Genomic DNA, 25,281 nt, shown 5'->3' on the forward strand with positions numbered 1-25,281 from the left:
GGTTTTGGGAATGCATATCTCGGGGGAGAAAATGAGTTCCAATGATTACAGAGGTTGTCAATTTATGACAGGCTTCCTCTTTGGCCTCCAGGAGCCTTTGCCACTGACCAAGCGTTTAGATCAGGGGTGTCCAACCTTGGCAACTTTAAGCCTGGAGGACTTGAACTCCCAGAATTCCCCAGCCAGCTTTGCTGGCTGGGGAATTCTGGGAGTTGAAGTCCTCCAGACTTAAAGTTGCCAAGGTTGGACACCCCTGGTTTAGATGTTTCATTTCAAGGTGACGCGAGTGTGTAAAATGTCATGTTCGTGCTGTCTTTGCCGTCCTCTTCATTCTCTCAATGAGAGAGAGAGGTTTCCCAGAATTGATAATCCAGACGGCCGTTCAGATGGGTCTATTCCCCGGAAGGGGTGGATAAATAGGCCACATTCGGTGTTTTCCTCCCTGTCTCTCCCATCCCTAAGGTACACATTGGACCAACATTCACATATGTCACCCAACCCATCCACTGCTTTCTCATCTGTGGGGAGCAACGTTTCTCCCCCTGGCTGAGCAATCATTTTTTTTGGTGAGCTAATCAATAAAAGAAGCAGACATGGAAACAGAATAATTGACTTCCCACTGGAGCACACCAAGGCTCTCTCTGGACCATGTGTCTCCTGGGACGGTTGAGGAGTGTTTACAAGTGTGGTCTTCCAAGCCAGAAGTGGAATGAAGTTTTCCAGTCCCAAAATAGCTTTGTTTTGTCTCGAACGCCTCATTTTGCTTTCCATGTGTTGGGGATTACTCAGGCTGAACTTAATCTCCCTTGCGGGGAGGGGAGGGGGGGTCAGTTCTGCCTTTTAAAAAAGTTTTTGCCCACCAAAACTACTTAACAACTCTCTTTTGCGTTTCCCCATCATTGTGGCCTGTGCAACCCAAACCTTCGGATCTGATGCGCGAAGATAAAAAAAGTTAGGTGTTGTTTTTTTTAGGGGGTTTAAAGACCTCTGGTTGGGTCTAATATTCTGTCAAGCGTTGAGCACTGTTGCGGATAAACTCCTGGAGTCTTGAGAAGCCTAATATATACATCTATGTATAGAATGCTTTCCTATTTTTGTATGCATTCTGGTCACCCACAAGACCCGTCATCCATCCTAAATAAGACTGTGGCTGTCTCGTTTCTGAGGAGAAGACAGAAAGAGCGCAGGATACCCTTTGTTTTCATTTTTATTTAAGGTATAAAAACGGAGATGGTATGGGACGCGAAGCCCTGGCTGCTGGCCTTACACGCTTGTGATGCGTCCTGGTTTGCTTGCCCACAGTGTCTTCAGTAAGCATCGCTAGCAAACCCAAGCTGTGGAGAGATGCAGCGTGGGAACCCGGCCTGCTGAATGCATTTTCGTTGGCCTGGAAGTGGGGGAGCCCCACTTGGACCAGGAAGGAAAGGATGGTTTCAAACCAACCTTCAACCCCTCTCTTTTGCCCTGCAAAAAAAAAAAAGTTGTCCTAGGCCTAAATCCCTTTTCCTGATGGGCGATGCCTAACGAAGAATCCCAGGGTGCAGGTGATGACAAAGGACCCAGGCTTTCTCAGTTCCGTTGGGGGGGCTTGTCTCGGGATGTCCATGCAGCGGAATGCCATGATTGTCACAGTCACATGAGATGAGGGAAGATGGGGAAGACAGAGGTCGTCATTGGGATGGTAGTGGAAGACTGCACCAGCGTATCTGGCAGCACCAGCCTGAGAAGAGTAATCCATTCAACGGGGCTGGGGAGCTGATGTCACGGTCTCTCCACTCCTCGCCCCCCCTGCCGTGCTAAAGTGAGAACAGGCTGTGTGTGTGTGTGAGAGAGACGGGGAGAGGTTGTCTCAGATGATGGAGAGACAGCAGAGTTCACGGGTTACCTTCTTTTTTCCCCCTCTTAATGGTTCTCTTTCTCTCTCTCTCACCCTCGTGTTCTCCAAGCTCGCCACCACCAGCAGACCGAAGGGGGTCTGAAGGAAGCCTTAAGACCCATGGATTGGGCAGGAAACTTCCTAACTCTCAACATGATTACCTCTTCCGGAGGAGGCCTCGGTGGGCCCCGACTCACACGTGTTTGCCTTTGCGCTTGCAAAATTCGGTGTCCTCATGTCTCCCCCCCAGGCTCCGAGTGGGATCAAACTTCCCACGCCATTGCCAGCCCTTGCGGGAGTCTGTGGAGCTGAGGAGGCAGTTGTCCCCACGTCCAGCACGTCCTCCTCCTCTTCGGGGTTTGGAAGACAAGCGCAGTTTGTGGGGTGCTCATGGCTGTCACTCCTGGGGTGCTGCCCAGTTCGTGCTGTCTCCTTTTTGCTTCCTTCCGTTTATTTTTAGCTGTTGCTGCCGTTGCCTGTTGCTTGGAGACTGGTGTGCTGTGTGTGTGTGTGTGTGAGAGAGAGAGAGAGAGAATTGAGTGGGGGGCCTTTTTAGGTCCTGCGTTGCCAAGAAGCAAGGAAGAGGGAAGGATGCTGAATTGCATTTGAAAGGGTGGGGGTACCGCTCCATTTGGCCCGAGTGCAACTCTGCCCTTGGTGGGCATGGGTGTGTGTGTGTGTGAGAGATGCAGTTAAGGTATGCCAGCCCCCCCAGGTTGCAGTATGTGGGGATTTTGGCTCTCAAGCCCTCCCACCCTTTGCTCGAGATGACATCACCGTCCTAATGGCTCGGTCTTACGCCGATGCCCTTGAACCAGGCGCCGGCGTCCCTGGCCTCCATTACAGGGGCCTGAATTATTGATGGGCTCAGAGCGCCTGGGGTTTGGGAAATGGGAAACCACAGCTCCCCCCACGCACACTCCTCCCCCTCCCTCCCCCACCAAGCTCTTGACACCCTCCCTGAAGGCATTGGGCACAGGCTCAGCAATTTCAGCCAAGGAGAAATAAAAGCATTGGGGGTTGGATCTTTTCCTGGGCCACAGGCAGGCCGAGTTCAGACAACCGCACATGCTCAGCCAGAGTTTCCCCTCCCGTGGCAGGGATGGATGCACCAGGTGGGAAGAAGCCCTGTTATTCGATCTGGGTGAGCAGAACCACACCCGGGTTTGTGTGACTTGTACCTGGCGATGCTTAAAGCAGGGGTCTCCAATCTTGGCCACTTTTAAGATTTGTGAACTTCAACTCCCAGAATTCCTCAGCCAGCAATTAAAGTGGCCAAGGTTGGCTGAGGAATTCTGGGAGTTGCAGTCCACAAGCCGTACACTGGCCAAGGTTTGGCTGAGGAATTCTGGGAGCTGCAGTCCACAGGTCTTAAAGTGGCCAAGGTTGGAGACCCCCCCGGCTTAAAGGATTCACGGAGAATGGAAGAAAATGTGTACAGGTAGTCATGGACCACAGTTGAGCCCCAAATTTACATGGCTAAAGCAAGACACTTCTCAGGTGAGTTTTGCCCCCATGTTAACGACCGTTCTTGCCACAGTTGCTTAGTGGATCACGGCAGTTGTTAAATTAGTAGCGTGGTTGCAAAGCAATTCTGGCTTCCCCATGGACTTTGCTTGTCAGAAGGTCGCAAAAGGGGATCACGTAACCTTGGGACACTGCAACCGTCATAAATACGAGCTAGTGGCCAAGCGTCCGAATTTCTGATTGCCTGACCCACCATAATTATTATTAAGCATGGAAAAACGGCCACCGAGCCAATTTTTTTCAGTGCTGTTACTACTTCGAATTAATCGCTAAACGAATGGTTGTAATTCGAGGACGACCTGTATACAGTGTACGGTTTATATACCAACCTTGAAAAAGGGGGGGATTTTAAGACGAAATTTTTTTAAGTTCCAACCGTTGGGTCTCCTTTGCAGTTCAGTGACCAAACTTTGCCTTTGGCAACATGACTAAATTTATAGCTGCCTTGTGGCAATTGCGGCTGTATATCGTACAGTGGTTTTGCCAAAGCAAACCGTTGGTTCGTTTAACAACTGCAGTGTTTTGCTTTAGAGCCGCTACAAAAACAGTTGTATGTCGAAGACTGTGAAGCACAATACTTTAAAGCCTTGACCAGGTTTAACAAAAGAAGGTGTGTGATTTTACATTTTATTGGGCTCAAATAAATATAACCGGGGTGGGATTCAAAATTTTAACAACTGGTTCTGTGGGTGTGGCTTAGGTGGTGGGCATGGCTTGGTGGTCATGTGACTGGGTGGACATGGCTTGGTGGTCATGTTATTGGCTGGGCGTGGCCAACTCAACATCACATTGAGGCACACATCTCCTCGCCTGGCCTCGTGACTCTAGGGATGCTGCAACAGTCGTAAGTGTGAAAAATGGCCATAAGTCACTTTTTTCAGTGCCATTGTAACTTTGAATGGTCACTCCACACAAGCAAAGTACCAGCAAAGGAGGGGGAAAAACTCCAGAGATGTTCCTGAGACAGGAAGTTTAGTCCTGCCAAGAATGTAATAAGGGTTAACGGAGAGGCAGTTTCTGTAAGCAACACCAGAATGTTTCCTTCCTGCCTTCCTTACAGGATTAGGCCAGTAATTTCTTCTAACAACCGGTTCTCCGAACTGCTTAGGATGTTAACAACCGGGTTCTAGCGAATAGGTGTGAACTGGTAGAATCCCACCCCTGATAACAGATAATCTCTGTTATCTACCAAGCAAAAAGCTGTGCCCCAAGGAAGCTCTAGTTCATGATGGCGAACCTATGGCACACAGAGCCACTTCTGCCGGCACATGAGAAGTCGCCCGGAAGAGCTCCATTGCACATGTGCGCGCCCGCCTGAAAGCTGATTGTCTGGAGTCTGGCACAGGGGGCATGGGAGATGCACGCACATGCGCAGAGATGTGGGGTTTGCGGGGGGGTCTTGCATGCATGCGCAGAGATGCGTGGCATGCACGGGATTGTGCGCGCATACGCAGGAGGGGGCTCCGCACACATTGCCTTCTGGGTGCTGGCGCACACGAGTGCGCACGCAATTTTCGGCACAAAAAGGTTAGTCACCACTGCTCTAGTTTGATCAGCTTAAGTGGCTTCACAGGGGTGTTGTAGAAAATTAGGCTGCCTGGCAATTCTTCCAGAGGGAAGCACAGAGAGTCCTCGACTTTTTTGTTTAGTGACGGTTCAGAGTTACAGCGGGCCCTGAAAAAACTGACACGATCCTTTTTCACACCGACGACCGTGGCAGCGTCCCCCCTATTTACACGATTCAAAATTCAGATGCTTGGCAACTGACTCGTATTTATGACGGTGGCCGCATGTCCCGGGGGTCACGTGATCCCCTTTGGAGACCTTCTGACAAGCTGAGTCAACGGGGAAGAGCAATTCACTTAACAACCGGGCTGCTAACTTATCAACCGTGCTGCTTCACTTAGCGACTTTGGCGAGAAAGGTCATCGAACGGGGGTGGGGGTAGGGGGGAGGGCAAAACTCACTTGAGGACTGTCTTTGCTGAGCAGCCTAAATTTCGGGGCTCTGTTGTGGCCGTAAGTTGAGGACTCCCTTTATATTGGGGTGCTGGCTGGGGAATTCTGGGAGTTGAAGTTCCCACACCTTCAAAAGGGTTGAGAAACATTTTAGAGCGCCAGTGGGCCTGTGGGTCAAAAATCTCAAGATATAATGGCTGCAACCATGAGCTGAGAGACCGCCTTTTTTTGGGGGGGGAGGGTGCACTGTGTTGAGTTAGATTGGTCCGACCAGAGCTGTTGAGACCCAGCCAGCTGCGAAGGGGAAACCCCCCCCCTCCCCAAATGGCTGAGAAAGGCCAGCTTCCCCTTCCTCCTCGCCTCCCAAAGGGAGGAGAGCCAGCAATTCTGACTCTGCTGTGCTGGAAAAGTTGTTTATGAAACAATGGGAGAGGCCCCCATCTTGGGGGGAGAGAGTCTTTATTTGTGACTTCCTGTTGGGGGGGGCGGGACGGAGGGGCCTTGTGAAAACTTTTCAGAGGGCGGGGGGCTGCATTGCACTGCTGGCCACACATTTGCAAGATGTAGCATCCCCCCCCCGCTCATCCTGTTTGTTTCTTCCCGGTTTTTTTGTGTGGGGGGGCTTCGATGACCATCTGGGATCTTCCACAGCCCTGGGTATTTTCCGGGGAAGTTTGATCTTGATGGCGGAGCAGGCAGTGGCGGCTTCTCTGCCCCCCCCTCGCCAGGAATGCTTTGCAGAGTTTGTGCTCCGCTGTTGGCTGGGAAAAAGGAAGCCTTGTCTCGAAGTTGCTGACCTCAGCTGCGAACCATTCCCCCTCCTGCTCCCCCCTGCAAGCCTGCTGCCCGGGGAGAACATGGCACAAAGGCGCTCCGTCCGTCCCTCCGTCCCCCACTTCTAAACACGCCTGATGCTTGTCCAGGCCGTAATGGGGCTGACTCTTTTCCTGGGGCCAGGGTGTGTGTGTGTGTGTGTTTTCAAGACTTTCGCCTCTTCCACTGGCCAATTACACCCTGGAGCACCCTTAGGGTGCCCGGGGTGGGTTTGGGAAGGTGGCAAGTTGTGGGATTCTGCTGGGTAGGACTTGGTGCCAACGGGAGGGAGGCTTCCCTTCGAGCTGGCTGTTCTCGCCCTCCCACGCTTGGAGGGCCCAGCCTGGAAGTCGCGAGGCGGCTTGGCTGCCCTCCCAGCCTCCTGGCTGCAGAAGAGGGAGAGGCGGCGACAGTGGCAGCGGCAGCAGCCGGTTTCCTGTTTTCCCTCCCTTGGCACACTGGGGAGGAGGTGGCGGGGGGGGGCTGGCTAAAATCCACATGCCGCTGCAGCAGCCATTGCATCCCAGTGGGGGGTGGAGGGTGGCTTTGAGGCACCCAGGGCTTCTGCCAACATGCCCTGAGCAGATGCAGCCAGAGGATCTGAGTATGGGAATTGCCAGCACTTTACTTCTAACTCTTTTATGCTGGGAGGGGGGCGAATAGGCGGCGGCTATGGTGGTGGGATTCTTGGCCGTCCTATTCTGGAAACGCGCCTCCGCCTTCCCAGACCGAGCTGGCTAACGCTGCCTTTTCGCCTTGCCAGGGTTCGCCTTCCCAGATTGGGCCTACAAGCCCGAGTCGAGTCCCGGTTCCCGTCAGATCCAGCTCTGGCATTTTATCCTGGAACTGCTGCGCAAGGAAGAATATCATGACGTCATCGCCTGGCAAGGGGATTACGGCGAGTTTGTCATCAAGGACCCCGACGAAGTGGCCCGGCTGTGGGGGGTGAGGAAATGCAAACCTCAGATGAACTACGACAAGCTGAGCCGGGCCCTGAGGTGAGCCCCCGGGCAGGAGAAAAGGGTGGAGAAGTTCCAGGAATTTGGAAAGCGAGGAGAGCTTATCGCACCTGGTTGGGAGCCTGACAGGAATGGTGGGAAAGGAAGGCTGCAAAATTCAGCCAGTGAGGCTCTCTCCAGCTTTTTAATAGAAACATTTAGAAACATGCATCTGCTTGCACGCATGCAGGCATCCACAGATGTACACATGCCAATCCGCCCAGCTCTTTTCTGGCAAAATATGGAAAACTTTGCATACTGGCTGGTTTTGTGGTGCTCCAATGGAAAACAAATTGAGGAATATATATAGATATATTTTGCAAGAGAGAACAAAACTTTAGGAGTAGGAAAATCTGGAATTTTTAAGGGCCGTTTTATTCCGCTCGTTTCCCAAGCAACTGAGAGCATTATCGCTATCTGAAAAAGGTGTTTATGATTCATCTCTTTTTAAAAAAAAACTAAACAAAACTGGGCCTTTCAAACAAGATAGATGAGAAACGGAGCTAAACCAATGCAAGGTTTGGCAGGGGTTTACTTTCAGTTCAAGGGTCACTTCAGCATAGACCAGTGTTAGTTTGTTAGGTTGCTGGTTTAATTTGTTGACTTGCTTTATAAATTTTCCATCCCATTTATTATTTGAAAGTTGAAAAGCCAGGGGGAACTGCATCTGTTATTGCATTCAGTCTCTTGCATAGCTTGGAAAAGATTCCTTTCTGAAAAGGTGGAATGCAGGTAGTCCTCAAGTTACAACAGTTCATTTAGTGATGGCACTACAAAAAAGTGACTTATGATGGTTTTTCACAGTTACGACCTTAACAGCATCCCCACGATCATGTGGTCAAAATTCAGATGATTGGCAACTGGTTCATATTTATGACCGCTGTTGTGTCCCAAGGTCGTGGGATCAATTTTGGTGACCTTCTGACAAGGTCAGAAGTCAATGGGGGGAAAAAACAGATTTACTTAACAACCAAGTTGCTAACTGATCAACTGCAAGTAATTCCCTTAACTTTGTAACTTTGGCCGCCATAGTTGCAAGCTGAGGACTGCCTGTAGGAATATACTTAGGGGCCTCCTAGTCCCAATTCAGAAGCTATTTTACTGAAGTTTTTGTGCTATTCCATTAAAAAAAAAAAAAAAAGATTGACTCGGGATTGGAAGCTACATGACGCAAACGAACATCAGCCGATAAATCCCCATAACTGGAGGGGTAGAAAAATGTACACTTGGCCCCAAGGCTAATGACTTGGTTAGGCTGGTTTCCTATCCTTACGTAATAAGCAGTTGTTCCTATGCAAAGTTTGTGGGCTAGTGGCTATTTACAAGGCTGTGATCAAATCCCTTTGCAGCCATAGGGATGTGAAGCATCGCTTCTTCCCATGTGAACAGATGCTGCTTCACACTTGCTGAGGCTGTAGCACTTTTCCTTTCGGAGCGTGCAGACACCCACAGACTCCTGAGTTCGGTTTTTATGGTGGGGGAGAAGTGGGACTCGTGAGTCACTGACCCTCTCTTCCTCCTCCTCCTCCTCTTTTTCTTCCCCCGTTCTCCTTTTCCCCTCCTCCTCTTTTCCTTCCTCCGCCTCCTCTTCCTTCATCCTCTCCCTCTGCTTTTCCTTCCTTTCTTCCTCTTTCTTCCTTCCCTTCTTTTCATTTCTTCCTCTTTTCATCTTTCTGTTTTCCCTCTTTTCTTTCCTTCCTCTTTCTCTTTACCTTCTTCCTCTTCCTCTTTACCTTCCTTCTCTTCCTCTTCTCCTCTTCCTCTTTTCCTTCCTTCCACCTCCTCCTCTTCCTCCCCTTTTTCTTCCTCTTTTCCTCTCCATCTCTTTTCCTTCCTTCCATCTCCTTCTCTTCCTCCTCTTTTTCTTCCTCTTTTCCCTCCTCCTCTTTTCCTCCTTCTCCTTTCCTCCCTTCCCTCCTCCTCTTCCTCTTCCCCCCTCCTCCTCCTTTCCTTCCTTCCTCCTCTTCCTCCTCCCAATCCTGCAGGTATTACTACAACAAGCGGATCCTGCATAAGACCAAAGGCAAACGTTTCACCTATAAGTTCAACTTTAACAAATTGGTGCTGGTCAACTACCCTTTCATCGACATGGGCATGGCAGGTGAGTATGGTGGGAGGACTTGCACAGTATCCGGGCAACCTTCTCTCTGCTCTTCTGCAGACCTTCTTGAACCCATGGCTAGAAAGCCAAAGAAACTTAAGTTTAAAGTGTTTAGTTCCGCTGGAAAAACTAGCAACCACCAACCCCCGTAACAGACACGCATACTTCTACGCCGTGGTGGCTCTATTGGGTGTGCCCCAAAGGAGAAAAAAAAAGAGGTTCAAAGGTCTTATTTTAGTTATGGAAAAGTATCTTGACCCATAAGGAAGATAAATTTCCCATTAAATAATTTAACTTTGGAATGGGAGTGTCTCTGTAGATGTAATGGAAATACAGTATAGGTAGAGGTGTTTTTTTTTTTTAATGTGGAGGTAAACAGAAGGAATTTCAGATTAAATTCTGGGTTCTGTTCTGGGTGGATGATTGGCCCCAGGGGAAAATGAGAAATATGTATTTGCCCAAGAAGAATACTCTCCAGGATGTGGCCGGTTCAAAAGATCAAGGGTGGGGATGTCCGAGCGAGCTTGGCAGTTTTTAAGATCTTCAACAGTAGAGTTGGAAGTCCAAAGGTCTTAAAGTTGCCAAGCTTGGATACCCCTGATCTAGGGTGACATGGATGAGAGGCTACCGTGTCTGGGGATGTAGGAGAAGGGGTGGCAGCACCTGGAGACGGAGAGAAAAGGGGCGTCAGCCTAGAATCTCTACATAACTACAAGCAGACTAAGTCTAACCCTTTTAATCCTTATCTAACGCTTAAGCAGGTTACCGGGCAGTTAGTGGAGAAGATAGGTGTGTCTAAGCACGATTAGCAATAAATCAGTTTAATTGAGACTTTCACATGTGGACCTGAGCTTTGATGCCTGAGTGGGGAAGGGCCTTTGACAAATGGGGATAGATATTGAACAGGTCAACTGGTCTTGTGAATGCTTCCTTGAGCTGACTCTGTTGCAACTGGGCTCTGAGAAAGGATTGGCTGAAGGGAGAGGGAGGTTAGTTCTCCTCTTAGACATTTTCATCCTCGGTTCTTCTAATGCCAATTTTCCCCGGTTTGCTTTCCTCCTCCTCGCAGGTGGGGCCGTGCCCCAAAGCGCTCCACCTGTGCCTTCAGGTGGCTCCCACTTCCGCTTCCCCCCTTCCACCCCATCTGACGTCTTGTCACCGGCCGAGGATCTGCGTTCGCCTGGGGTCTTCTCCGCCGTGGCTCGCCGCCTCGCTCGGGGTTCAGTCAGTGACTGCAGCGACGGCACCTCGGCCAATTCAGAAGTGGAGGAGACATTGGCTGAAGAGCAGCGACGTGGCGGCGGTGGAGAGGCGGGTGGATTCCGTGGGCCCCCCTTGCCCGGCCATCCACGTTTGACCCACGACGCCCTCTTTAGGATCTACCCTCGCCCGCGAGTTCCTGAGCCTCTCAGCCCCTTCCCTGTGTCCCCCATGGCTGGGCCTGCTGCTCTTCTGCCCCCCCAGCTGTCCCCTGCCCTCCCCCTCACCCCCACTCACATGAATTACACTCCTTCACCTACCCTCAGCCCCATGTACCCCAGCGGTTCCCACTTCTCCTTCAACCCTGAGGACATGAAGCGCTACCTCCAAGCGCACACCCAGAGTGTGTACAACTACCATCTCAGCCCCAGGGCCTTCCTCCACTACCCCAACATCATCATCCCGCAGCCTCAGCGCCTGGAGAAGCCCCTCTTCCCCCTCCACCCCGCAAGCCGAGGAGCCCCCAGCCCTTTCAAATTCAAGCTGCAGCCACCACCGTTGGGGCGCCGCAACCGTGACAAGCAGCCTCCGCCAGCTCCAGCTGCGCCCCGGAAACTCCAGCGGTGGCCTTCCCACCGCCGCCTCCTCTTCTGCAGTTGCTCCGGAGACCCTCGTCCCCCAGATCAAAGTGGAACCCATCTCGGAGGGAGAGTCCGAAGAAGATCTCACCGTAGAGGTCACGGATATCAGCGAGGATGACGAGGAGGTCTTTAAGGCTCCTTCAGCTCCCCTGGAGAAGATCGAAAACGGGGAGACTTCAGCCTTGGCGCCCCCCGTTTCTCGGGCTGGGGAGAGCGGCAAATGCATTCCCCTGAAATTACGCTTCAAACGCCGCTGGAGTGAGGATCAGCGGCTGGAAGCCGGTGCAACGGGTGACGAAACAGACGACAAGAAAGTGAAGGGCGAGGAGGACACCGGTGGTCACGGGGATGCGGTTGGAGGCCGGCGGATCAGCACGGAGCTGCAGCAGGCCACAGCTGAGCTGACCCTGGAGAATCGGGACTGCTAGACAGGACATGCGGCTCTCCCTCCCTCTGGACAGATGGACCGAGGACAGGGTGGGTGGGCTGATTTTGCTGCCTTAACTCAGAGATTATCTTTCTATTTTCCTTTCTCTTTCTTTCCTTCCTTCTTTCCTTCCTTGGCCTGGAACTCTGTACATGCTCTTTCTCCTTCTTTGGAAGCCAGAAAAAAATGTAGGGGCGGGGAAGTTTTTACTCGTCTATATGCATATATAAATCTAAATCTAAATATATATATTATATATATGTAAAACCTCTTTGCAGGAGTGGGGGGGGATTTCTAAAAATTAATATGCCAGGTTCATTTTTAAGGGTTCTCTTTCTCTCTGTCTCTCCCCCACCCCCACCCCCAGGCCTCATACGCTATAAGCCTCAGGACCTTTTTAATTAAGATTTCCACCACCACCACCCCAAATACGGTGTAGTTTGAAAAAAGCATGGAAGGGGGAGCTTTGTAGGGGGGAATAAGGGTAATCTTATGAAAGCCCACTACTCTGCTCTTTTCCTCATCCTCACACACACACACTTGCAATTAGCAATCTTAAGCACAATACACTTTTTAATCCCCCCAGTGGATCAAAAAGAGAGTTAGCCATATGTTCTCTGTCCCTCTTAACCCGCTTCCCATGCACCGTTGGCGTTTAGCCATGCTGGCCACACGACCACAGAAATAGTCTTCGGACAACGCCGGTTCCCTCAGCCAAGAAACGTAGGTGAACCCGGTGCCCTAGAGTTGGATACGATCGAGAGGGAGACTTTTTACCTTTTTTATTATAAAAAAGGTAAAAAGTCTCCCTCTCGATCGTATCCAACTCTAGGGCACCGGGTTCACCTACGTTTAATATATATATATATATTAAATGATATTAAAGATTTTATAGGCTGCCCAAGAATTCCTCTTCTTCACTCAAGGCAGCCTAGGCGAGCCAAAAGGATGGGACATGCCTGCCGTGAATGGTTAGCATGGGATCATTAAGGCATCCTTGTTAAAAATCTTGTCTGTTGTGTTGCTGCATCTTCTTTAGAAAAAAAAAAGGGGGGGGGATCTCACGTATTTTCGGGGCTTGCTTATCCCGTGGATGGTTGAGAGGGGTGTTTTTGCAACATGTCATCCTCGCCAGCAGTGGCAAAAGCTAAATTTCCTATTTTAACTTTGTCAACCCTACCAAAGACTTCCCTTTATGACGATGCTTTAGGAAACCATTCAAAACAAAACAAAACAGGGATAGGCTTGGGCCTAGCTCAGGCTTATCCGGCCTGCAGGCCGCATACGGTCCTGGATAGCTAGTAAACGTGGCTCCACAAGATTGTAAACTTTTTAATATTATGTGATTTATATACTGTACATTAAGGTAGTCCTCAGTTTACCAACGCAACTGAGCCCCAAATTTTGGTTGCTAAGCAAGACGGTTCTTTAAATGAGCCTTGCATCCTGACCCAAAATTTGCTTAACAATTTGCAGTGATAGTTGTTAAAACAACGGCAGTTTTGCCCTGGTTTACAACTTTTTATGACACGGTTAAGTGACTCATGAAGTTGTTAAGTGAAATGTGCGGTCATTAAAGAGAATCCAGCTCCGCCTTCAGCTCTTTGCTTGTTGGAAGATTACAAATAGTGGATGACGTGACCCCCCGGGGCAGCGCAACGGTCATAAATACAAGACATGGCAGTTGACATGGCTCCGAATTTTGATCGGACGTGACCATGGGGACGCTGCAATGGTCGTTAAGTGTGAAAACCGGTCATAAAGGTCACTTTTTCCAGTGCCGTTGTAACTTTGAACGGTCATTAAGCAAATGGTGATAAGGCAAGGATTACCTGTATGTATGTTATATGCCCCTCAGGAGAATTCCAGAACCAGTTTGGCCTAGTGGTTAAGGCAACAGGCTAGTAAGCAGGAGGCTGCGAGTTCAAGTCCCATCTTAGCCATGAAAGCCAGCTGGTTGGCCTTGGGTTGGTCCCTGTCTCTCAGCCCAACCCGCCTCACAGGGTTGTTGTGAGAAAATAGGAGGAGGAAGGTGTGTTCTCTCACCGCCTTATTTGTAAAAAGAATAAAGGCAGGATACAAAATAAATAAAATAAAATAAAAAAACAAATCTGCTTCACTCAGTGCAAGCCAAAAGGTGGGACCCCTGCAGCCATTTAACCTCATTAGGTTTGGGAATTAAAGGGGGGGTGGATGGGTGGGATTTGAAGAGTTTTTTAAAGTGCCTGTTGAAATGCTGTTTCCAAGGGAACCTAAGCAGGGAGCAGACATTCCTTTTTTTTCCTCTCCGTCTGCACAACTGTTGTCCCTGAAAAGGTGGCTCTTCCTTTCCTGGTGTGCCCCTTTCCCTCCCAGCAACTTCAGAAATTAAAGACGCTGTTTTCTCCCCTCTTGTTAAAACAACTCCACCTTTTTGCTTCTGCAAGGGGATGTTGTTTGGGGGGTCAACAAAAGAGACCCTCACAGGATGGGACGGTGCCTGGGAGAAAACAAAAATATTTGGGAATCTTGCAATGCCAACTGTGTCTTCTTCTCGGTTGTGCTCCAAATCCTTATGGATGTATTTGCCTTGCTCTATCCTTTGTTAGGACGGAGATTATTTCCCCAAAGAAACAGATTTGCATGTAAGCAACACTCCCCACGCCCCCCCCCCAAAAAAATATAAAAAAAAATAAAAGCTGATTTGTGAGATGCTGCCATGAACCTGAAGGCAGCATCTGGAATTATAATCTTGTGAGGTCACTATAAAGCAGTAATGTGCTTGAGGGTTTTTTCATATATATATATGTATATATATGTGTATGTATATATATATATATATATATACATATATGTATGTATGTATGTATATATATATATATATGTATATATATATATATATAAGGCATATATATATATAGCCTTATTCAGATTCTTGTACATATCAAAGAAAATGGGATGTCGTTCATTTTAAGAATGTACAAAAAAAAATGAAACCAATAAAGGGTTTTGAGATTTCGTAACCTGATGGTCCATTGTGAATTTTGGAATATTGGTGCAATAATCATGTACAGTTTTCGGGAAGCAGAGATATCCTGGTGCCCTGGGGAAGAAGGAGGGAGAGCATACAGTGGTCCTCGACTCAACGACCACCGTTGGACCCAGCCTTTCCGTTACTGACCAAGATTGTCGTTAGTGTTCGCCACAGTTGCTCAATGAGTCACTGCAGTTGGTTACTAAGCCAATCTGGCTTCCTGCATTGATTTCGCTTGCCAGACGCCAACTGTGAAGGTCACAAATGGAGATTGCACGGCCCTGTGCAACTGTCATAAGCCCGTGCCAGTTGGCAATATCTCAAGTTGGATCACATGCCCATAGGGATGCTGCAATGGTCACAAGTGTGAAACCTGGTCATGAGTCCACTTTTTTTCAGTGTCCTTGTAACTTCAACTGGTCACTGAATGGTTGTAAGTCGAGGAGTGCCTGTATTTGGGTAATGAAAGCTCTTTGCTAAAGTAGGCACTGCGGCTAAATTTCTGTTGTAGGTGAGATCAAGCAATCACCCTGAGCTGCTTTAGCAATTTGATATTGGCCTATGTTCTTTCTTCCTCTGTTGGTTCTCTTGCACTAGCAAAATTTCGCCCGTTTGTGTCTGCATCCAATTTAATCTTGCCTCCTCTTATTTATTTCCCTTCCATTTAAATTGGGATAAAAAAAACGACTGTAAATCTACAGATGCTGTGGTTTTTTCCCCCCTTACTCTGATTTCTTAGCCTGATATTGCACCTTAAAGTCACTTGCTTTAATTATATACGGAAACATATAAACTTTCCGTTTTGCCTAAGAAAATCCATAGGATAATCCTGATTCTGAAGCTTTTGAGAAACACACCCACCAATAGGATAAGTCTATGCAGTAAAGTTGTGGAACATGGCCTTGGCTGCAGAATTAGATTTTTGGAGAATCTCAGTGGATTTTTTTTTCTTTTTTCTTTAAATACAAATCTAAATGTTTAGATTGGGCCAACTACTGCTTTCTGCAAGCCTGAAAACCACAAACTGTTGGGGAGAGAGAGAGAGAGAGAGGAGGCAGAAATAAAGAGCTACTATTACTCATTTCTTTTGCCACAACTCATAAACTATTAGAGTAAATATGAAATTAAGCAAACTCAAAAACACCCAGCTGTTAAAATGTGGATAGTTTAATATGGACATTTTAAAAAGAAGCTTTCAAACAAAAAGGGATGTGTTTGTTTTAAGGAAGTTAATGCTTTGGGTTTTTTAAAATTAATTTTTGTTTTATAAAGCTTGTGTTAGGATTTTGGAGTGACAACCAACAGCACACAATAATCGCTTAAAGTTGTCATTGGACTACAGTATTGTGCTGGCTTCTAGAAATACTAGTTTGTGTTGAAAAGAAACCTCTTGCATCCTGCCCTCTGGAAAAATCCTGTTTTGTTTTCCACAGGTTGTACTTCTTCTCTCCATCCATTCCACTTCAGGACTGTAAATCAAGGGGTTTCACTTGGATGTTTTCCAAATTGGACAAACGTTTGGCTGGGGTGGTATAAGAGCCCTTTCAGGGGTGGGATTCAAATTTTTTAACGACCGGTTCTGTGGGCGTGGCTTAGGTGGTGGGTGTGGCTTGGTGGTCATGTGACTGGGTGGACATGGCTTGGCCATGTTATTGGCTGGGTGTGGCCAACTCACATCGAGGCACGCATCTCCTCACCTGGCCTTTCATGACTGTGGGGATGCTGCAACAGTCGTAAGTATGAAAAATGGTCATAGGTCACTTTTTTCAGTGCCACTGTAACTTTGAATGGTCACTCCACATAAGCAAAGTACCAGCAAAAGGGGGAAAGAAAACTCCAGAGAAGTTCCTGAGACAGGAAGTCTAGTCCTGCCAAGAATGGAATAAGGGTTAACGGAGAGGCAGTTTCTGTAAGCAACACCAGAATGTTTCCTTCCTGCCTTCCTTACAGGATTAGGCCAGTAATTTCTTCTGACAACCGGTTCTCCGAACTGCTTAGAATGTTAACAACCGGTTCTAGCGAATAGGTGCGAACTGGTAGAATCCCACCCCTGGGCCCTTTCTTGAGCAGTGGGTTGGAATAGAAGACCTCCGATGTCCCTTCCGGCTATGATTCTGCTGGAGTGGGAGATCCTATATCAATGATGGTGAACCTTTTCGTTGTGGTGTGCTGAAAGTGTGCATGCATGCCAACACCCACAGTGCAAAGCGCCCACCCCCCATGCATGCCTCTGTAGCCTTTGGAGGCCTGAAGGTGCCGAAATGGTCTATTTTTCGGCCTCCAAAGGCTGCAGAGGCTTCCCTCGAAAAAACGGCCTCCCCCAGGCTCCAGAGGCCCTCTGGAGACTGAAAACGGCACTTCCGGTATTTCCGGAAGGCCTGTTTACAGGTTCCCGAGGCTGCAGAGGCTTCCCTCAAGCCTCTGGGAGGCCAAGAAGGCCTCAAACGGGGTGAAAAATCAGCTGGGAGGCATGCACATGTGCAGTGCAGGTAAGTTTGGCTGGGGCTCACATACCTGCACAAATGGGTCTGTGTGCTACCTGTGGCACACGTGCCATAGGTTCGCCATCACGGTCCTATATCATTTCAGACAAATGGTTGTCCATTTTGAAAGCCTTCAGTGATGGGACATCCACAAGTTCTGAAGGTAGGTTGTTCCATTGATTGATTGCGCTCACCATTTTGGAAATTTCTCCTTAGTTTTAGGTAAAATGTTGATGGAGATTCTCAGTCATCCAGGTCATGGTTGTCCCAAAGGTGATTTTTCAGGAGGCAACTGGACTTTCTGGTTTTTCTTTGAAGACTTTTCACTTCTCATCCAAGAAGCTTCTTCAGCTTTGGCTAGATGGTGAGGAATGGGAGTTCGAGGTGTGTTGATCTCATTGGTTAGTTTCCAACCATAGTTTTTTGCTTTGCATATTGGTGCTTCGGAAAATAGTTTAACTCTTGTCTTTTTAGGAGCGCCCCATATATTGGAACAGTGCTATCATGTCCCCCCTTACTCCTTTTTATTAGACTAGACCTAACTGTGACCATTCCCAGAATTCCCCAGCCAGCTGTGGGAAAGCCTGCTGTTTTAAAACACTTGCATTCTATCTACTTTGCCTTGTGCCTAGAACTTCTAATGTGATGGACAACCCAAAAAAACCAATGGAATCCTAAATTGCATTAATAGAGGAATGCAATCAAGATCAAGTGAGGTCCTAATACCACTCTGTAAAGCCTTAGTAAGAACTCACTTAGAATACTGCATCCAGTTCTGGTCACCACACTATAAAAAAAGATGCTGAGACTCTAGAAAGAGTGCAGAGAAGGGCAACCAAGATGATAAGGGGACTGGAGGCTAAAACACGATGAACGGTTGCAGGAACTGGGCATGGCTAGTCTAGTGAAGAGAAGGACCAGGGGAGACAGGACAGCAGTCTTCCAATATTTGAGGGGCTGCCACAGAGAGGAGGAAGGGATCAAGCTATTTCCCCAAAGCACCTGAAGGCCAGACAAGGAATAATGGGTGGAAACTGAACAAGGAGAGATTCAACCTGGAAATAAGGAGGAAATTTCTGACAGAACAATCAACCCATGGAACAGAAGTTGCCTTCAGAAGTTGTGGGAGCTTCATCCCTGGAGGCTTTCAAGAAGAGACTGTACCGCCATCTGTCAGAAATGGTGTAGGGACAGGGATTGGACTAGATGACCTACAATGTCCCTTCCAACTCTGCTAATCTTTTAATCTCCATCCCAAATAGCTAAGCAAACATCAGGAGAGCAATAGGATTCACTGGAAGGCAACAGATTCTGTCGGGTTACCTACAGAATACCTATTCTAGGTGTAATTCCCTTTTAAAATCCATCTTTGGGACAAACCTGTCCTGCACCCTTCAACTTACGTCCACAAATGGGACCAGAATTTCTGTTGCTAATAGGTCAGGCATTTGTTAAATGGGTCGTGCCTGATTTTATAACCATTTTGCTCTGGTTATTAAGCGAATCACTAAGTGAATCGGGCATTGTTAAGCAAGTCCAGCTTCCCTCATTGACTTTGGCTGTCAGAAACCAGCTGGGAAGGTTGCAAATAGTGACTTCGTGTCCCAGGGACTCTGTGGTCATTGTAAATAAATACACACTGGTTACCAATGCCCAGAATGTGACCGTGGGAATGCTTCGGTGGTCATAAGTGCGAGGACCAATCTGAAGTCATTTTTTTTCCAGTGTTGTCATGCCCCTGGTGGAGGATGATTCTGAGGGAGAGGAGGAACAGCCAACAGGGAGTGGGCAGAGGCCGGCTGAGCAGTCAGAGGAGGACCCAGGCCCATCCCCTATCCATCCTAGGGCACGTAGGGAGCAGAGGATAAGGGACAGACATGGTCTACTTGGGAGGAGAGGGCCTTGATCCTCTTCATGGGCTGCAACTGTGACAACTGAATAAGAGGACGGACATGCGTACGGGCAAGTGCTGGAAACAAAGCATGGAAATATCTCTAGTTTATGGTTCCTCTCTGAGTTTGGCGTCCTTCCCAGTGTGTGTTATCTGTGGATGTCCTCCAGCCCTTACCTTGCTTGGTTTTTTGTTGCTTTTTTCCTTCTTCTTGTAACTGTTTGCGCGGGAGTTTTTTGTCTTCCGTCAAGAATATTCGGAGCTTGGAAGCAAAGTGAAGGAATAAAAGGGGCTTTACCTGTTTTCTGTGACTGTGTTTGTTTTGTATCCCATCCTGGGTCATCACAAGTGTGATTGTTACTTTGGTCCCTAAATGTAACTGGAGGGCGACCTATCTTTTGCACCTGGAATTTCTGTGATTTCATGTAATTCAGTGGTGGGATTCAATTTTTTTGACTACTGGTTCTGTGGGCGTGGCTTGGTGGGCGTGGCAGGGGAAGGATACTGTAAAATCCCCAGTCAGAGATGGTATTTGCCAGTTCTCTGAACTACTCAAAATTTCCGCTAGTGGTTTTCCAGAACTGGTCAGAACCTGCTGAATATATCACCTCTGATGTAATTGAACATTTACTCCTACCCTGCTATATTTAAGAATGTAACCCCAGGAACTGCTCATCTCGTTTCTTGGCAGAAGGCACTTCTATTAAAAGTTCAATTTTGCCAGCCCCATAAACAATGGTGATTTGGAGTAATTCCATGACCAAAAGGCTGAGAATCTGGGGGTGGGTATTTAGACATGACTGGCTCACTGTTCTACAAGTCTTCAGAAATTCCCCAGGAACTTTTTCTCTTAGTCAGATGGTGGTGCCACAAGCTCTTCTCTTCCTTGTTCTTGTCTTTCTTGAAAGATTATCTGCCAGCCCAGCTGAAATTCACGATTCCAGGAATGCAGCCTTCCTACGTGTATATTGGAAATGGGAGAAACAGGGGTTGGTTTAGATTAGAATAAGGGTCTTCAAACTTGGCACTTTAAGACGTGTGGACTTCCACTCTGGGTGGGGAATTCTGGGAGTTGAAGTCCACGCGTCTTAAAGTGGCTAAGTTTGGAGACCCTTGGTTTAGAATAGGGGATAATTGTTTAGCTATCTGAAGATTAAAATTTGGAGCTAGAAAATAGGATTGTTGGCCAGACCCCAATCTCTTTTCGGACAGATTGTACCCCTAGCTAATACCGCGTTTCCCCAAAAATAAGACACTGTCTTTTATTTATTTTTTGCCACCAAAAAATGGCACCAGGTTTTATTTTCAGGGGATGTCATCCAACTGACTAACCTCATTTGTGTGTGTCGCCCCTGGCCTCCTTTTCACTGTCAGAGGCCTTTAGGAACTTCTTTTGCGGCCGGCAAGGCTTTCCTGAAGGCCTCTGCAGCCAATAACAGAGCTCCGGATCAATCACTGCAGCCATTAAATGAATCATGCAGCCATTAAATAAATCATGTTAAGCTAATCCAGTTCACCACCTCCTGTTGATTTTGGTTCTCGGAAACCGGCCGACAAAGCCACAAACGGTGATCACATGACTTTAGGAACACTGTAAATCGGGGGTCTCCAACCTTAACAACTTTAAGACTGACGAAATTCAACTTCAACTTCAAACCCAAAGCATTAACTTCAACTTCAACTGGCAAAGCTGGCTGGGGAATTTTGGGTGTTGAAGTCTGCCGGGCTTAAAGTTACCAAGGTTGGAAACCACTGCCATAAATCATTGTAAATACATTCTGGGTTGCCGAGTGCCTGAATTTTTGTTTACATGACCAAGGGCATCATGCTGCATCAGTTGCAAGTGTGAGGACCTATCCTAAGTCACTTTTTTTCTGGGTCACTGTGACTTTGAATAGTCACTAAACTAATGGACAAAAGTCAAAACGTCTACCTCCGAGTGGAGGGAGATTTTGACTCGGCTTGGAATTTTGTTTTTGTTCCTGAAGTGCATATTTGCATCAATTAAAAAGCCACAAATATTTTTCTGGAGGGGTGTGTGTAGGGTTGGTTTAAGTGATGCTAAGCAAAGACTGAAGTGCGTATTCCTGCCCTCTAACCGTGTTAGCTGAAGAATCCTCTTGGCCACAATTGTGTGAAATCAGCTGTATTTGTCCAGACAGGATGCTTAAGATAGGATGCATTTCTTTCACGTTTTAAAATATACTTCAAATAGTATGTGCTATTCTAATACCATACTGCAGCTACTCGACTTACAAAAGTTCGCTGAATGACCTTTCGAAGTTACAACGGCATTGAAAAAAGTGACTTAGGACCGTTTTTCACACCTACGACTGTTGCAGCCTCCCCAGGGTCGTATGATTTACATTCGGATGCTTGACAACTGATTCACATTTATGACGGTTGCAGTATCCCGGGGTTGTGGGATCACCTTTTACAACCTCCTGAGCCAGTGGTGGGATTCAAATTTTTTTACTACCAGTTCTGTGGGCATGGCTTGTGGCTTTGTGGGCACGGCAGGGGAAGCATACTGTAAAATCTCCATTTCCACCCCACTCCAGGGGAAGGATATACTGCAAAATCCCCATTCCCTCCCCACCCCACTAACCTGCTTTCCAGCTCTGTTCTCCTGTGCAGGGCAACCAAAGAAGACCCAGCCAATCAGCTAGGACTCAGGAGGCGGAGCATAGATGGGGCGGGGCCAGTCAGACACGGTATTTGCCGGTTCTCCGAACTACTCAAAATTTCTGCTACTGGTTCTACAGAACTGGTCAGAACCTGCTAATTTCTACCTCTGCTCCTGGCAGGCAAAATCAATGGGGAAGCCAGGTTTACTTAACAACCTGGTTACTAATTTAATGACTGCAACATAAACCTTAGCAACATAAATCTTGAGCTCAATTGTAATTGTACACTCTGCTATGCTATGCTATATTATGACTATCAATTTATGCAAAAGATAGAAAAAGGAATTTAAAAAGAAAAGGAAAACATCATTCAACAGCACCTTGCACATATTATCTGAGCCTAACCTGTTAATTTTAAAAGAAGCAGGGATGGTTCAGGAAGGTTAATAAGACAGGCTGGGGTTTGTGAAATTTCCCCCAGAAAAATAATAATTTTAAAAACACATAAGGGGACTGAAGGCATTGAAACAAGCACAGGCATTCTTAGTTCTTGCATCCTAGTGTGTTTAAGCTGTTTTCCTCTTCTAAACTCTTAATGTGACACCAACCCTCATCACTCCGCAAGGCTGAACTGGAGTAACAAGAATAGCTGGGGTTATAATCACATTATAAGGGCAGCAGATTTAAAAAGTAAAGAGTTCTTTGTCTTTTGATCTTCCCTGGTGGCATTTGGCAACCTCAACACCTTCAAGACTCCCAGGATTCCTCAGCCAAAATTCTGGAAGCTGGAGTTTGCACATGTTGAAAGTTGCTGGCTGGGGAATTCTGGGAGTTGAAGTCCACACATCTGAAAGTGGTTGGCTGGGGAATTCTGGGAGTTGAAGTCCACACATCTTAAAATTGCTGAGGTTGAGAAATACTATTCCAGAAGATTATCCACTATCTGACAGGGGCAGAATCAACTTTTTTCCTGGTTTGATCGCCAAGTGCCTCACCAACCTGCCTGGTTCACATTTATAGGAAACACAGACTGGAGAACACCTGGAGGACAGGCTCCTAAATCCAGATGTGTTGGGAGAGGCTGGTTACCCCCCCCCCAAATTCTCTGCAGGGAGGGATATTTTGCAGAGGCACAGAAATATTTCCAGAGATCAAAGGCATTTTTTTAGAGAGCCAAGCTCTGCTTTCAGATATAGTCCTGCTCCAAAGCAAAACTTGTTTGGGCAAGCACACGTTCATTTTAGACTACATTAATTGAGGATCGGACAAACACACCCAGTTTGCTAATTATACTAGATCCTAGAACTATATGTGGAGATCCTCTCAGAAGGTTGATTAGCAAAGGAAATGTAAAGTCAGGAAATAGCGCTTTGCATAATGTCAATACTGATTTCATGTAATGGTTTTAAGGCATCAGGCTAGAAACTGGGAGGGTGTGAGTTCTAGTTTTGCCCTAGGCACAAAGCCAGATGGGTATTATTGGGCCAAACACCAGGAGATTGTGAATTCTGGTCCCAGTTTAAGACACAAAGCCAGTGGGTGACCTTGGGCCAGTCACTTTCTCTCAGGGCTAGGCAGGAGACAGTGGCAAACCACTTTTGAAAAATACATTGCCAAGAAAAAAAAAAACCATAGAATTCTTTATTGGCCAAATGTGATTGTACACACAAGGAATTTGTCTTGGTGCAAATGCTCTCAGTGTATAGCAGGAACTTCACCAGGCCGTTTTCCAAGGATCAGACATGATCAAACTGGGTTGTATTTATGACAGTTGCTGTGTCCTGGGGTCATGTGATCCAGGGGTGGGCTTCAAATAATTTAACAACCAGTTCTCTGCCTGGTTGCTGGGCAGGTGTGGGCATGGCCTACTCTGCCTCCTGCACCATCCTGGGAGTGAAAACAGGCCACAGGGGGACGTTTTTGCCTTCCCTGGGCTCTGGAGGCTTTCCCCAACGCTCCGGAAGGGTGAAAACGGCCTCCCCGTTTCCGGCCTCCAGAGCTCAGGGACACCATTTTCGGAACTTCCGGGAGACCCATTTTTCACCCTCCCTGAGCCTCCACGTGGGGCCTGCACTACCTGCGATCCAAAACAGGCCACATGGGGACTTCTGGGAGGGGCGGGGAGGCAGGGGCAGCCAGGGGTGGAATGTGCCGCTTCGCCAAACTGGCCGTAAAATTAACAACCGGTTCTCTTGAACCGTGGTGAACCGGTAGCAGCCCACCCCTGATATGATCCCCTTTTGCCACCTTCTGGCAAGTAAAATCAACGGGGGAAGCCAGATTCCCTTAACAACCGTCTTACCGACTTCACAACTGCAATGGTTCATTTACCAACTGGGGCCAGTAAAGTGGTAAAATGGGACAAAACTCACGCACCTGTCTCGCTTAGCAGCAGAAATTTTGGGCTCGACTGTGGTCGTAAGTTGGGGACTACCTGTACCATCCTAAAGCCTGAACCCACTTTCCTTACCCAGCACCCCAACGGGTTGGACATGCAACTCTTAGGCTGCAAAATCTGGAACTTTCCCCCCACCCCCAACGACCGGTCTGTTGCGTGACAAATTAGGAAAGGCTGACATAGAGATAGATATACCCAAAGGAGGTCAAATTGCTACCTTTGTGTTCAAATGTCAGTTAGCTCGGTAATTACTAGAACAAAGGGTGGAAAGTTCGAGAAACCAGCACTTTAACCTAACTCATGAGCTTCTGACTGGCAGTCAGAACCAGGGCCACTTGCTGATGACCATTCACTTTGACCCGCTGGGCCTGGTGGTGTGTTTTCCACCAGTTTTCTATAGCAAGAGTTAGAGGGTTCATTCTCAATGTTAGACTAGGTAGACTTTGGATGGAATCAGACAGTTCTTACGTGCTTTTAAGCCTAGCTCAAAATCTACCCTGTAGGTCTGCAGAGATTCTCAGTCCTCCAAGTTCTGGTTGTCCCAAAGGTGATTTTTCAAGAGGCAATTGGATTTTCTTGTTTTCTTTTGAAGAGATTTCAGTTCTCTCATCCAAGAAGCTTCTTCAGCTCTGACAGGATAGTGGGGGATGGAAGGATTTATCTTCCTTGCAGACAGCTGGTCATCTGCATCCTTTTAGAGCAAGGGTCTTCAAACTTGGCAAGTTGAAGACTTGTGAAGTCCAGCTCCCAGAATTCCTGAGCTAACATGTCTGGAGGAAGAGGAATTCTGGGAGTTGAAGTCCACAAGCCTTCAAGCTGTCAAGTTTGAAGACCCCTGTTTTAGAGAGTCGTTGAGGCCACTTGGAGGTTTATCTGTGTCCTCAGAGTCACCAGATGGTTCCTGTAAGTCTGTAATTTTTCTCCTGTAGAAATCCATTCCTCCTCCCACACCATCCAAAGGGTGTTAATCCCAAATTGTGTAGCTAAAAGTCTGCAGTCATCCAGATCGCGATTGTCCCAAAGCTCCTTTTTTTTTCAGGAACCCACTGGACTTGTTTTTTCTTTTGAAGATGTTTTGCTTCTCATCCAAGAAGCTTCTTCTGCTCTGACAGGACTTCCCCACTATCCTGTCAGAGCGGAAGAAGCTCCTTGGATGAGAAGCGAAATGTCTTCAAAAGAAAAAAAAAAAACGAAGGAAGGTCAGTTGCCTCTTGAAAAATCACCTTTGGGACCAACCTTGTAGGTCTGTGATGGCGAACCTATGCCACGCATGCCGGAAGTGGCACACAGAGCCATTTCCCCCGGCATGCAAGAGCTCGCCTGGAAGA

The 25,281-nt window shown here is 47.6% G+C and overlaps 1 protein-coding gene across 1 annotated transcript in view; it reads left to right on the forward strand.

Moving 5' to 3' along the window:
* ERF (ETS2 repressor factor) overlaps positions 1–11,788 on the forward strand; it is a 20,376-nt gene extending 8,588 nt beyond the window's left edge. Inside the window, 4 exon segments of the mRNA XM_026681470.2 lie at positions 6,938–7,172; positions 9,158–9,273; positions 10,343–11,078; positions 11,080–11,788. Of these exon segments, the coding sequence (XP_026537255.2) occupies positions 6,938–7,172; positions 9,158–9,273; positions 10,343–11,078; positions 11,080–11,542 (1,550 nt within the window). The 3' untranslated portion in view covers positions 11,543–11,788.
* The last annotated feature ends 13,493 nt before the right edge of the window (positions 11,789–25,281 follow it).

Source organism: Notechis scutatus, chromosome 8 (assembly GCF_049901735.1).
Source record: "Notechis scutatus isolate UNSWTSFEM ecotype Mainland chromosome 8, rNotScu1.2, whole genome shotgun sequence".
Lineage (NCBI taxonomy): Eukaryota > Metazoa > Chordata > Lepidosauria > Squamata > Elapidae > Notechis > Notechis scutatus.